At 32.7% G+C, this 14560-nt stretch overlaps 1 protein-coding gene across 2 annotated transcripts in view; it reads left to right on the top strand.

Moving 5' to 3' along the window:
- The first annotated feature begins 12759 nt into the window (after positions 1–12759).
- The window catches only part of LOC135137135 (lipase member H-A), a 28252-nt gene continuing 26451 nt past the window's right edge, over positions 12760–14560 (top strand). The window contains exons 1-2 of one of the 2 annotated variants that reach the window (XM_064066715.1): positions 12908–13050; positions 13493–13598. In XM_064066715.1, coding sequence (XP_063922785.1) covers positions 13005–13050; positions 13493–13598 — 152 coding nt within the window. In that variant the 5' untranslated portion in view covers positions 12908–13004. Of the gene's footprint in view, positions 13051–13492; positions 13599–14560 lie in introns of both variants that reach the window. The other variant, XM_064066724.1, reaches the window with a different exon arrangement.

Raw genomic sequence — 14560 nt, 5'->3', positions numbered from 1 at the left:
GACAAAATTGGTATGCTAAAACAACAAAAAAAGAAACGACATGAAAAAAGTGACAAAAAAGTAATTGAAAAAATGCGTCAAAAAATTATCCCAAAAAAAAAGACAATAAAAAAGCAATATTATAAAAAAGACACCAAAGAAACACGAGGAAAAAAAAGGGCCAAAACAAGACGAGAAAAACATAAAAAAGACCTATAATAATATAAAGTTGCAACAATAAAAATGTTAAAAAACGTGAGAGAGAAAAAGAGACCAAAAAATTAGAAAAAAAGGCGAAGAAGAAACTAAAAGAAAGGTTAACAAAACAGATCCTAAAATACTCCAAAAATGGACAAAAACCGACCAATAAAGGCAACAAAAAAATGTGTTCAAAAAAAGAACGACAAAAAAGCAAAAAAATGGTTCCAAAAAAAAGGGATTCAAAAGAAAAGGCAAAAAAAAATAATAGTAAAAGTAATAAGAAAAAGGACCAAAAACACGCAAGAAAAAAAGGCAAGGTGGCAAAGAAACGGAAAAAAAACAACAAGATAAAAAGACGCAAGAAACGTAAGTAAAAAGGGCGCCAAGAAACTTGAAAAAAAGAGACAAAAAAGCCAAAAAAGGTGGAAAAGCAATTCAAGGGTGATAAAATTTTCAAAAAAGTGGCAACAAAAAAAATGTGTTAAAAAAACGATTAAAAAAATAACCCAAAATAGGAACAAAAAAAAAAGAAAGAGGCAAGGCGACAAAAATAAAAAGAAGGGGAAAAATTCACCGAAGAAAAAGGGCACCAAAAAACGTGACAAAAAAAGGCGCCAAAATAGTAAAAAAGGGGACAAAAAAGGATTAGGGAAAAAAACAAAAAAAATTGCAAATAAATCAAGCCGATAAAAATAGTGAGCCAAAAGGGGACAAAAATAGGTATGAAAAAAAGAAAACAGAAATCAGGAAAAAAAGGCGATTAAAATATGTATAGCAGAAAAGACGAGAAAAAGGACTAAAAAAAAGACGACTCCATAAAAGACAATAAAAAAAAGTCATATTATAAAAAGGGGACCAAAGAAACGTGAGGAAAAAAAGGACCAAACAAGAAAGGATAAACATAAAAACGACCTATAAAATCCGAAAACTTAACAATAAAAATGTTAAAAACGTGTGAGAAAACAAGGGACCAAAACAATGAGAAAAAAAAGAAAGTAAAATACCACAAAAATTGACAAAAACCGACCAATAAAAGCAATAAAAAAATGTGATTAAAAAAAGAATGACAAAAAAACCAAAAACAACGGGTCCAAAAAAAGATATACAAAAGAAAAGGTAATAAAAAATAATAGGGAAAGTACTTAGCGAGGGGACCAATAAACACACAAGAAAAAAAGGCAAGGTGACAAAAAAACGGAAAAAAAAGGCCCAAAAACGTGATTTAAAAAAAAAAGGTACCAAAAAACTTGATAAAAAAAAGGGACAAAAAAAGCCAAATAAAAAGGTAAAAAAGCACCAGAAAAAAATGGCAACAAAAAAATGAGTTTAGAAAAACAATTTAAAAAATGCCTGCGAAAAAAGGGGCAAAAAAAAGACAAGGGCAAGGCGACAAAAACAAAAAAAAACCAAAAAATTCAGCAAAAAAAAAGGTACCAAAAAAAGCACCAAAATACTGTGAAAAAAGGGACAAAAAAAGAATAAGAAAAAAAACAAAAAAAAGGCAATTAAATTAAGACGATAAAAATAGTGCGACCAAAAAGCGACGAGAAAAAGTAACAAAAAAAAAAGATAAAAAGAGAGACAAAAAAGGGGCAAAAAACTGGTATGAAAAAAAGGAAACCAAAAATCAGGATCAGAAATAAAGGCAACAAAAAAATGTGATTAGAAAGAGAACGACAAAAAAGCAAAAAAATAGTTCCAAAAAAAAGGGATATAAAAGAAATGAGTGGAGATAGAAAATGTTATAAAAAAAATAATAATAAGAGTAGAATAAGAAAGAGGACCAAAAACACAAGAAAAAAGGCAAGGTGACAAAAAAACGAAAAAAAAAACAAAATAAAAAAGTACAAAAAAGCGTGAAAAGAAGAAGAAATTTTAAAAAAGAGACAAAAAAAGCCAAAAAAAGGTGAAAAAGCACAAGAAAAAAATTGAAGAGTGGCAAAATAGACCCAAAAGAAGCAATAAAAAAAATGTGTTAAAAAAACAATAAAAATAATATCCCAAAAAAAGAACAGAAAATAAGAAAAGGCCAAGGTGACAAAAGCAGAAAGAAAGAAAAAAAATCAGCGAAAAAAGAGCACCAAAAAACGTGACAAAAAAAGCGCCAAAATAGGGAGAAAAAAAAGGGACAAAAATAATTCTAGGAAAAAAACAAAAAATTGGCAATTAAATCAAGCCGATAAAAATAGTGCGACCAAAAAGCGACGAGAAAAAGGAATAAAAACTAAATAAAAAGAGAGACAAAAAGGGGAACAAAAACAGGTATTAAAAAAAAGAAAACCAAAAATCAGGAGAAAAAGGCGATAAACGTAGCAAAAACGACCAAAAAGGGATTAAAAAACGATAAGCAGCAAACAAGTAAACGCAATAAAAAAGGACGACAAATAAAAAAAAACAAAACGAAACAAAAAAATGGGACGGGGGAAAGACGACAAATAAAAAATGACAAAAGAGATCAAAAAACCGTCAAAAAATGGGCGAAAAAATGTAACAAAAGAGCGACAGAAACAAAAAAAAATACTAAACATCTACAATAAAACAAGCGAGGAAAAAAGGCGACAAAAAAAGTAACAGAAAAGCTACGAAAAATGCTACAAAAAACGTCAGAAAAAAAGAAAACAAAAACTAAAAAAAAAAACAACAAAAGAAAGTTGAAAAAAAGACGACAAAAAAGGGCGACAAAAAGAGACCGAAAAACTTACAAAAAAAAAACGGAAAAAAAAGAGGGAACAAAAAGTGACATAAAAATGGCTCTAAATTTGATTCAAAAACGGTGAAAAAAAGACGATAAAAGGGACCAAAAACCTGACGAAAAATACGATTAAAAAAATAATTAAAAAAAATATAAAAGTGACAAAAAACGCAACAAAAAAAAGGGGAGGATCAAAAAGTGATTAAAAAACCAAGACAAAATTGTTTCAAAAAAGGCACTCAAAAAAAAAAGGGAACCGAAGCAAGTGACTAAAAAAAGCTTCAAAACAAGACAAAAAAAACAACAAAAGGAAGAAACCAAAAAAAAATCAGCAAACTAGAAGAAGAGAAGAGGTGAAAATAAGGACGAAAAAGGCGACAAGAAAACAAATTTCAACAAAAAAAAACGCCAACAAAAAACGAGCAATACGTTTTCATGTTTTGTTGATTCGCAAATTATCGAATACAAAAATGCAAATATACCATCTGTCTGTAGTCTTTTTATTGGCGATTTTATTTTTGTTACGCTTATACATTTTTTATAATTTATTTAAGTAGTATCTCATATATTTTTTTGACATATCTTAAAATTGACTGCTTTTTATTATACAATACATACCTATTTCATGAAAATAGATTATAATATTGAAAAACAAACAATTTAAGGAAGTTTACATAGGACAAATTTATTTATTTATTTATTTATTTTTTAATGACGCTATACAAATAGTTTGATTCGTCGTTTTTCAACGTCGTTAAACCCATTTCAGAAGCAACATAAAATAAAGCGAGTTAGTTATCCGACCATTGATTTTTATGAAGATGCGGACGACTCATTTCAGCGTAGTAACAACCTTAACAACTTTATATTTCTAACAGATAAAAAGTAAATATTAGTTTATAATTTTGTAACACGAATAAACATCAACAAACAATTTTGTGACAGTTTATTACATAACAAATTTGCGTTGAGAAATTGCCATAAAACACACAATAATAAATATATTTGAATTTTCAACAAGTCTTCTACACAAATCAATACCAGAACCAAAAACAATGTACTCAATTTATTTTTGGACACAATAACCATTAATCACGTTCTAATTGCGCAGTGTTTCTACTTTAATTGTACTCTACTTTTAAGACTGTGATGGCACGATAACCACATCGTGAAAAAACATATTATTGTCGATATTTTTCCCCTTTTTTATTATTTCTTTTAGCACCACAACCCCCGAAATGTTTATATTAAAACTTCTGCCGTACTCACCCAGCAATTCATCCTCGTTATGCAATAATTGAACTTTATATTACCACCATTTAATAATATATCGTAAAACAAACAAAGCCATCAAGCTAAAAGACCTCGTCGATAAAATTCGTGAAAGCCTCACTACTCCTCTCCAAATCAAGAAACTTTTCCTCCGTAAATCCATTTCTCTAAATTGAACAACCCCCACGCCGCCACCCACCCTAATTAACGCAATAACAATAACTACTGCCAACGAGTAATCATTCCGTCTTTCGATTACCGACAGACTTCATCTTCCTGTTAAGTTTCTTAATTAAATCTCGGTTTATCAGTCGCCATAAAGAAATTTATGACGGCACTTTGAAATGCGTTATCGCCACAAAAATTTCAATTACTTAACATCACATTTCATTATCTTTGTTTACTTTGTGACTGCGCTTTTTTCGGCGTTACGGTCCTGTGCGTCGTCTGTTGTCTCGTCTCGTTTTAAGAGGGTGTCCTTTTTTATTTTCTTTGTACCTTAGTTCATGGGGCCGCTGGATGGCAGCATCCCATTTCCGTCATAAAAGCAACACCTGTCCGACACGGCTTCGAACTTTTCCCTGGATTTTACTTAAAAGCTTTGCCTCAATAATTTATCCCGGATTTATGGTTTTGTTAATGGTTGAATTAAGTCCCACGGAACGTAAATAATGGCAACATTGACACATTTATTATTGTGCTTTAATTTGTCAGGTTTAATTGCAATTAGTCATATTTTAAATGGCTGTAATTTGATAATTTGGTCGGATGACAGGACAGTCTTATTCTTGTTAACGAGTTATGCTTCATCGTTGATAAATCGTGGAAGATTGGTGGTTTGGGTTTGAGGAGTGACGACTGGAATAATTTTTTGTGCAGATTCGAAGAGCTGGTTTTGATTTTGCTACCTGCTGGCGTATTGAACACCTGCCGAATAATACCTTTTGATTTTTACACAGGTAACAAAAGGGTGCAAGATTATGGTGCTCCGAAGGTCTTCCACAAACTACCTTGCATTAGAAAAAAATATACAGGGTGATAATTAAACAACAGACGAACAAGCGACACAGGAGTCTAAACATCTACATCATCTTCCGATTCCACCTAAAGATTAAAGTCTGAATACGTTCACTTGCTTGTAAAAGATATCTTTTCACAAGTGAATGGGTTTTACGAGAGATGGCATTGAAATGAAAGATCAGCGATTTCCAATTACAACCTATCGGAAAAAATATAATAGCGTCAAAAAATTTTGTTGAAAGTGCTTAGTGAACTTTTTAGCCCGAACAAAATACCTGCAAGCCCTCCAGGAATTTAAAATATACATTTCTCTTAAATTAAAAAAAAAACTACTAAACATAGCCTTTTACTCACGAGTGGTCAGCATCTCAAAGAAAGTAACATTGTGATTGAAACAACAATCTTTTTTTCCGTTATTTTATGTAATGCGTGCCTAATACGAAGTTTCTACTTAAAAAAAAAATAAATACGACATACCACAATGTTCTAAAAACGAAATTAAACTGGTATTGATACTCAAGCTGATATTTTCTTTGTGGATGGAAACGATACACCATGTGTTCCATTTCGCCAGGGGCATATTCAAAAGATTTTAAAATATATGACATGACAGGCACTAATTTATCTAATAGTGTAACGTTCACGAAAGCGAGAGAATTCCTGCGAACAGTACGAGGAAGAAAAGAGGAAAGGAAGTGACCCAAATCTGAGCAGTCACGAAAGAAATGATACATATGAGGTTCGGTTTAGATTACGCAGCTGAATAATCTATGATGAATCTTTGCTGTGTTCTTTGGAAATTAAGAAAACATGGAAACTATAAAAACAGCGCAGTCGGTATTTCGGGTTTTAAAATAGGCAAACATGCAAGCATTGGAAGATGATTGCAAAAATCACATTTTTATTTTTATTTTTACTTGAAAGAATGTTAGATTGTATTATACAGAACAAAATTTGACCCTGTATTATATTTGTGTAATGTATTTTCAAGTACAATGACGTCATTAATTTTTTTGGGGAATGATAAATTATTTCAATTATTCTCCTTTATTTCTTTAAATTTTTCAAAGTATCGACAAAATTATCATTAAAATTAAAACAAAACAAACAATAGGATAAACCCCCAACAAATCTTACTAGATATAAGTTCGAAAATGTTATAAAATACAAAGTGTCCCATTTGAAAAACATGTACATCCTGTATAAACAAATTAAACCTGTTTTATTTATGTATGTACATCTTCAAAAGATTTTTACATGAAAATAATAGTTAGACATCTTGCATCAATTTTAACATGCAATACGAAATAATCAGTCTCGTCGGGCAAATTTATGGTCTAAACTTATTATTTTTAGGACACCCTGTATATGTAATGCTTCAAATGTAGATTCCGTCTTACCTCAGGTAAACGAGTACGTGTTGGAACGATAATTTATTTCATTTTATTTATTTCATTTTTTCATTTGTTTCATGTTTTGCATTGATTTCGTTGAAAAATGTCATCAAGTTGGCGTTGTTTTTTGATAGAAAAAAAACAGGCAATGCCGCATGTGTTTTATTGATCCAGAGCGTTTTGTATAATTGAAATTTAACAAAGTTGTTGAAATGTTTATTATACAAGAAAAAATGAGGTTAGGTTGTACTATTCCTTGTTGCCAACTTTCATCAATCAAATTTTAGGTCTATTGTAAACATACTCCACAATGTGTACAAGAAAATTTAGGCCCAAATTGAAGACTTTTTCAATCGAACACCCGATTATTTCATTTAATCCGTTCATTTTGTTTATCCGGTTAATTCTTCCGTTTATTCATTCCGTTTATTCCGTTGATACAGTTTATTCCGCTGAGTCAGTTCATTCCGTCGATTCCGTCTATTTCGTTGAGTCCATTAATTCCATTTATTCTGTTTATTCCGTTCATTTAGTTCATCTATTCTGAATATTTTATTTATTCCGTTTATTCGTTCCGTTGATTCTGCTTAGGTATTCCGCTCATGCCGGTCATTCCTTTTATTCCGTTCGTTCCGTTGATTTCGTTTATTTCATTTATTCATTCCGTTTATTCAGCTTATTACATTTATTTCGTTTATTCATTCCGTTGATTTCGTTTATTCTGTTAATTTCATTTATTCCGTTGAATGTGTTTATTACATTCATTCTGATGATTTTCGTTGATTTCATTTATTCCGTTTATTCATTCCGTTGATTTCGTTTATTCTGGTGATTCCATTTATTCCGTTCATTGCGTCTATTGCGTCTGTTCTGTTTATTCATGCCATTGATTCTGTCTATTCCGTTTATTCCGTTGATTCCGTTCATTACGGTCATTCTGTTAATCCCGTTCATTCCCTCCATCCGGTTCATTCCATTCATTCCGTACATCCCGTCTATTCCATTGATTCCGGTCATTCTGTTAATTCCGTTAATTTCATTCGTTGCGTTCATCCCGTTCATTCCGATCATCCCGTAGATCACGTTCATTCCGTTCATTTCGCTGATTCCGTTCATTCCAGCCATTCTGTTAATTTCATTCATTTCATTCATTCCTTTTTATTCTTTCAGTCCCTTTATTCATTTCGTTGATTCCGCTTATTCCGTCTATTCCGTTTATTCTGTCTATTCCGTCTATTCTGATTATTCTGTTTATTCACGCCGTTGATTCCGTTTATTACATTTATTCCGCTGATTCCGTTTATTCTATTTATTCCGTTGATTCCACTCATTCCGGTCAATTTGTTAATTCCGTTCCTTTCACTCATACCGTACATTCCGTTCATTCCAGTTAGTCCTATTAGTTTCATTCATTCCATTCATTCCGCTCAGCCCATTCATTCCGTCTACTTCATTTATTCATTCCGTTGATTCTGTTTATTCCGTTCATTCTGTTGATTTTAGTTGATTCCATTTATTCCATTTATTCACTCCGTTGATTTCGTTTATTTTATTTATTCATACCGTTTATTTCGTTTATTCATTCCGTTGATTTCATCTATTCTGCTAATTCCATTTATTCCGTTCATTTCGTTTATTCCGTCTATTTTGTTTATTAATGTCGTTGTCTCGGTTTATTCCGTTCATTCCGTTGATTTTCGTTGATTCAGTTGGTTCCATTTATTCCCTTTATTTCCTTTAATCATTCCGTTGATTCCGTTTATTCCGTTTCTTCCTTTTATTCCCTTTAATCATTCCGTTGATTAATTCCGTTGATTCTGCTTATTCGGTACATTCCGTTGATTTTAGTTGATTCCATTTATTCCCTTTATTCATTCCGCTGATTCCATTTATTTCGTCCATTGCGTCTATTCCGTTTATTCGGTTTATTCCTCTGACTTCGTTTATTCCCCTTATTCATGCCGTTGATTATCGTTGATTCCATTGATTCCGTTCATTCCGGTCATTCTGTTAATTCCGTTCACTCCGGTCATTTTGTTAATTCCGTTCATTCCATACATTCGGTTCATTCCATTCATTCCGTACATCCCGTTCATTCCGTACATCCCGTTTATTCCGTTGATTCCGTTGATTCCGGTCATTCTGTTAATTCCATTAATTTCATGCATTCCGTTCATCCCGTTCATTCTGTTCATTCCAGTCATTCTGTTAATTCCATTCATTCCCTTCATTTCGTTAATTTCTTTTATTTTCTTTATTCATTCCGTTGATTCGGTTTATTCAGTTAATTCATTCCGTTGATTGTGTTTATTCCTTTCATTCTGGTGATTTTCGGTGATTTCATTGATTCCGTCTATTCCGTTTATTCTTTCCGTCGATTCTGCTTATTCCGTTCATTCCGTTGATGTTCGTTGATTCCGTTTATTCGGTTTATTCATTCCGTTGATTTCGTTTATTCTGCTGATTCCATTTATTCCGTTCATTCCGTTTATTCCGTCAGTTCTGTTTATTCAGGTCGTTGACTCAGTTTATTCCGTTGATTTTCGTTGATTCTATTGATTCAGTTTATTCCCTATATACATTCCGTTTATTCCCATTGATTCCGGTTATTCCGTGTATTCCGTTTATTCTTTCCGTTGATTCTGCTTATTCCGTTCATTTCGTTAATTTTCGTTGATTCCATTTATTCCGTTCATTCATTCCGTTGATTTCGTTTATTATGCTGATTCCATTAATCCCGTTCATTGCGTCTATTCCGTCTATTCTGTTTATTCTGTCTATTCATGCCATTGATTTCGTTTATTCGGTTTATTGCACTGATTCCATTTATTCTCATTCGTTTATTCATTCCGTTAATTATTATCGTTGATTCCGTTCATTTCATTCATTCCGTATATCCCGTTGATTACGTTGACTCCGTTCATTCCATTAATTTCATGCATTCCTTTCATCCCGTTCATTCTGTTCATTCCAATGATTGTGTTAATTCTATTCATTCCGTTCATTTCTTTTATTTTCTTTATTCATTCCATTGATTGTGTTTATTAAAATTTATACTGTTGATTTTCGGTGATTCCATTGATTCCGTCTATTCCGTTGATTATTTCCGTTGATTCTGCTTATTCTGTTCATTCCGTTGATTTTCGTTGATTCCGTTTATTCATTCCGTGGATTTCGTTTATTCTGTGGATTCTATTTATTCCGTTCATTCCGTTTATTCCGTCAATTCTGTTTATTCATGTCGTTGACTCAGTTTATTCCGTTCATTCCGTTGATTTTCATTGATTCCATTGATTCCGTTTATTCCCTTTATTCCCTTTAATCATTCCTTTGATTCCGGTTATTCCGTCTATTCCGTTCATTCTTTCCGTTGATTCTGCTTATTCCGTTCATTCCGTTGATTTTCGTTGATTCCATTTATTCTGTTAATTCATTCCGTTGATTTCGTTTATTATGCTGATTCCACTTATTCCGTTCATTACGTCTATTGTGTTTATTCTGTTTATTCATGCCGTTGATTCCGTTTATTCGGTTTATTGCACTGATTCCATTTATTCCCTTTCGTTTATTCATTCCGTTAATTATTATCGTTGATTTCGTTCATTCCATTCATTCCGTATATCCCGTTTATTCCGTTGATTCCGTTCATTCCGGTCATTCTGTTAATTCCGTTCATCCCGTTCATTCCGTTTATTCCCTACATTCCGTTCATTCCGTTCATTCCCGTCATTCTATTAATTTCCATTCATTCCATTCATTCCGTTCATTCCGTTCATTCCGTTCATTCCGTTCATTACGTTATTTTATTTTATTCCCTTCATTCATTCCGTTGATTCCGTTTATTCATTTCGTTGATTGTGTATATTCCGTCCATTATGTTGATTTCGTTGATTCCATTGATTCCATTGATTCCGTTTATTCCATTTATTCATTCCGTTGATTTCGTTTATTCTGCTGATTCCATTTATTCCGTTCATTCTGTCTATTCCGTCCATTCTTGTTATTCTGTTTATTCATGCCGTTGGTTCCTTTTATTCTACTGACTCCGTTTATTCCGCTTGTTCCGTTCATTCCGATTTGTTAATTCTGTTCATTCCACTTATTCCGTACTTCCCGTTCATTCCGTTCATTACAGCCATTCTGTTAAATCCATTCATTTCATGCATTCCATTCATTCCGTTCATTCCGTTCATTTCTTTTATTCCCTTTATTCCTTCCGCTAATTCCGTTTATTCTATCTATTCCGTTTATTCATTCTGTTGATTGCATTTATTCCGTTCATTCTGTTGAATTTCGTAGATTCCACTGATTCCGTTTATTCCGTTTACTCATTCCGTTGATTTCGTTTAGTCTGGTGATTCCATTTATTCCGTTTATTCTGTCTATTCCGTCTATTCTGGTTATTCTGTTTATTCATACCGTTGATTCCGTTTTTTCCGTTTATGCCGCTGATTCCTTTTATTCTGCTAATTCCGTTGATTCCATTCATCCCAGTCATCTTGTTACTTCCGTTCATTCCATTCATTTCGTACATTCCGTTGATTCCGACTATTCCGTTTATTTATTCCGTTGATTCTGTTTATTCCGTTGATTCCATTAATTCCATTTATTCAGTTAATTTCGTTTATTTTAGTTTATTTATGGTTTTTTTTTTTGGAAAGATAATATGACTAGACAAATTCTGGCTAGTTTTTTACTCACTTTATGATAATCTTAAGACACACGTGAAATTTTAAAATAATGGAGTGGGATAGTTTATCAAATTATCAGTCCAATGGACTACGGACGATAAACCACAAATAGGCAGAGAGAAAAACGGAAAAACACAAAAGTAAAAAGCGATTGAACGACAAGAAAATGGAAAAAGAGAGAGAAAGACAGACAGACTGATAAAACAGACAGCTAACGCTAAAATTTTCATTTTTTTTTTTCTTTATTTTATGAGTTATTTACTAAGCGTTACGTGTATAGTTATTTGAAATTATTTTCAATTATACAGAGTGTTTTTGAGGCGTAACATACAACTAGTTTTTAAAAATGAAACGCTTTAGATGTAGTTTATTTTTGAAATTCTAATGCGACGTTGACATGTTAACCCAGTTTTCTAGAATTTTTAATTCCCGAGCGTAAGCGTTTTGTAATAAAATATGAAAAAAAATCATTTCCTTCAATAATTTCATGACATCAGCTTCATCAAGTTTTTCTCTGAATGTGTGTTAATTTGGAATCTTACGACCCAATTATAAATGAAACATGATTGATTTGGCCAGCAAAATCGCACGATCCCAATCCGATTGACAACCTTGCCTGTCGTGCATTTGATTGTACTCCTGTACGTGTGGTTTATGAACCCGATTGTTTGCCCCTTCGCAAAAAATCAAAACTGTATGAAAACATTTTATGATTCAACTTTGACACTGTATCAATTCTCCATTCAGAAAACGAGAAACCCGGAACAACTTTTTACACCACATAAATATGGAAATATTTTAACGTCAGAGTTATCACACGGAAAATCAATTTTAGGCAACAGTACAGAAAATGAAATTCACATTTTGGCTTTCTTTATAAACAAAATATTACTAAGATATATCTGTATTGTTATTGTTCTCAAACCAGAAGTAAATAATTCGAAAATGTAGTACTTTATCTCGATACCCAATAATTGCAGAATGAATTACTTAACGCAAATTAATAGATATGTAAGCACGTTATTAAATCGCGACAAAAACCCATTTCTTGCATAATTAACAATAAGTTTTTCCTACTACAATTGACCACTTGCAACTATCATGCAACAACCGTTCGTAAACCCCAGATCACCTGTCTTTAATCGAAACCAATTTTCCACGACACGTTACGAAATCTCCTTCCGGATTAGCGCGTTTATTTTTAGATGCATTTTTGCGAATCTATTAATTAATTCATCATGTGAACCATTTAAGCCGGAACCTTTCTAAAATTTTCCTGCAATCATCTTAATTATCCTCCACATGTACTAGATTAATTATCACCGACGTCAAATTTTGACACATTCTAGTGGAAGTGCATATAATTATCAAGTAAACAATTAAAAATAAACGTTCCTCAAATACCTAATAAGTAGATCAACCACCACGTTATCGTGAAAGTAAACGCAACGCGCGCATTATAATTATTTGAAAATTATCCGGACCACACTATTCTTCACGTACTCTTCCATCCAGCACGACCACTAGCGGCTGCATTTTCGAAAAGATCGTGTCCCTATTTATAACGGTTGAAAATGAAGAAGTGGAAAATGAGAGGAGATGCGATCTATCAGCTCTAACTGGACCTCACTCTACTTATCACCAAAACCATCCAATCCAAGAGTATGTGTTGTGGCGAACCGACAAAACGATGTAGTGTGATTCCAAAAAAAGATGCGATTCTTTGTATATTGACAATTCTGACAAGTTATCAAAATGAGAGTTTTGTGTTTAGTGACTATCGTCGTATTTCTGGCAACCGGTGAGTTTTTCTGAAAAAAAAATTAAATCTGTACATGCTCTAGTAAATAAGAGATTGTCAAAATTCGTAAACAACTGTAACTGCACTAATCGAATTGGCGATGGCTAGCGTAAAAACTGCACCATTGCGTCGTAAGCCCTAAATTAGTCGATAATGGCTCGGGCCTTAATTGTGCACCCAGTTACGGCCTAAACCTTTCATTATCTACCGAGACCGATTTTTCCCTCTCGCAATTTATTCCGGCCCGATCTCGCGCTGTACACACAATTTTCCCGGCAATGTAATCACATTTTCCCTTTTTTGAGGGTATTTTCTGAGTTATATACGAGACAAGATTAAATAAACACACCTCACGTATTCGATGTTTGTGCAGCGGAACTTATTACTCAATATTCTTTTGATGGAAAGTTCATCACCGATTATAAGGAATTGTTCATTTCAGATGTCTCGGCCATTTGGAACGCCTTCGATATCGAGTACTGGAGATGTGTCATGAAAAAAACAGATATATGTCCGGATAAGGACATCAAATTTTATTTATACACCCGGTAAGTGAAATTTATATTGCGGTGGATTTAACCGGAGCACAATAAAAGACCGTCCGAATAAAAAAGTGGCGGCGTTTTTACGCCGCAGCTTTATTAAAACACAAATCCTGAAAGATACGAATGTATTTATAAACTTAATGAAATTCATTATTAACCTACATCGGATGCATACATATGTATGAAGAATTCAATTTCTCTATTATTAAACGCGGGTTTTTGTGAGAAAATGCAGCACACGGCGATGAGCACCCGGGAAATTAATTTTTGAGATACATTCCAAACGAAACAAACAAGACATGCAGTTAGTTCTAAGTAAGATTTGTGCGCGCTCCTGGTAAATAAATCCGATTCCAAATGAACGCTGCTCTAAAATTAAGCAGTTCTTTAACTTATTTTGGGTAATATTTGATTATGTTCTTGGAGTTGTGCGAGGCCCGAATTAGTTGTAATATCAAGCAATTTAATAATAAATTATTAAAATTATTATTTACAAAGTACCAAAATGTGTTCGCGAATATATGAAACGAGAACTGTGTAAACTTAATTTGAGTGGAGTTTCGGGTTGTAATTACGTTGACATGAATTCGTTTACTTTGTATATATTAGAATGCGCCTAATTTCGGAGTCGTTGGAAATAATACCCACTTACGTAATAATTAATTTAGAATGTCAGAACCGGTGCACTTGTAGCAAATTTATCCTTAAAATTAAACAGAGCGCGGTATGGCAGTGTCAGCAGAAACAATGGAGGCATCTTTCCACTTTATTACATGCACTTGAAAAAAGTGGTAATTATTTACGTAATTTGCTTGAATTGTCATAAAATAGTGGAACTTATTGAAACAAAAATAAGCAGAAAAGAAAAAATTGTACCTATTAATTTAGTTAACCTGAAAAAACTTATTTATAGAGTCTTTGTTAGTAAATTTCGCTAAAAATCAAGCTAATAAAATCGGTAAACG

This window comes from Zophobas morio, unplaced genomic scaffold, assembly GCF_036711695.1.
Source record: "Zophobas morio isolate AGI-343-1 ecotype UQ-CSIRO unplaced genomic scaffold, CSIRO_AGI_Zmor_V1 ptg000004l, whole genome shotgun sequence".
NCBI classification, from domain to species: domain Eukaryota; kingdom Metazoa; phylum Arthropoda; class Insecta; order Coleoptera; family Tenebrionidae; genus Zophobas; species Zophobas morio.
Note: the sequence above shows the minus strand (reverse complement) of the source record. Positions and strands in the feature narration are given on the sequence as shown.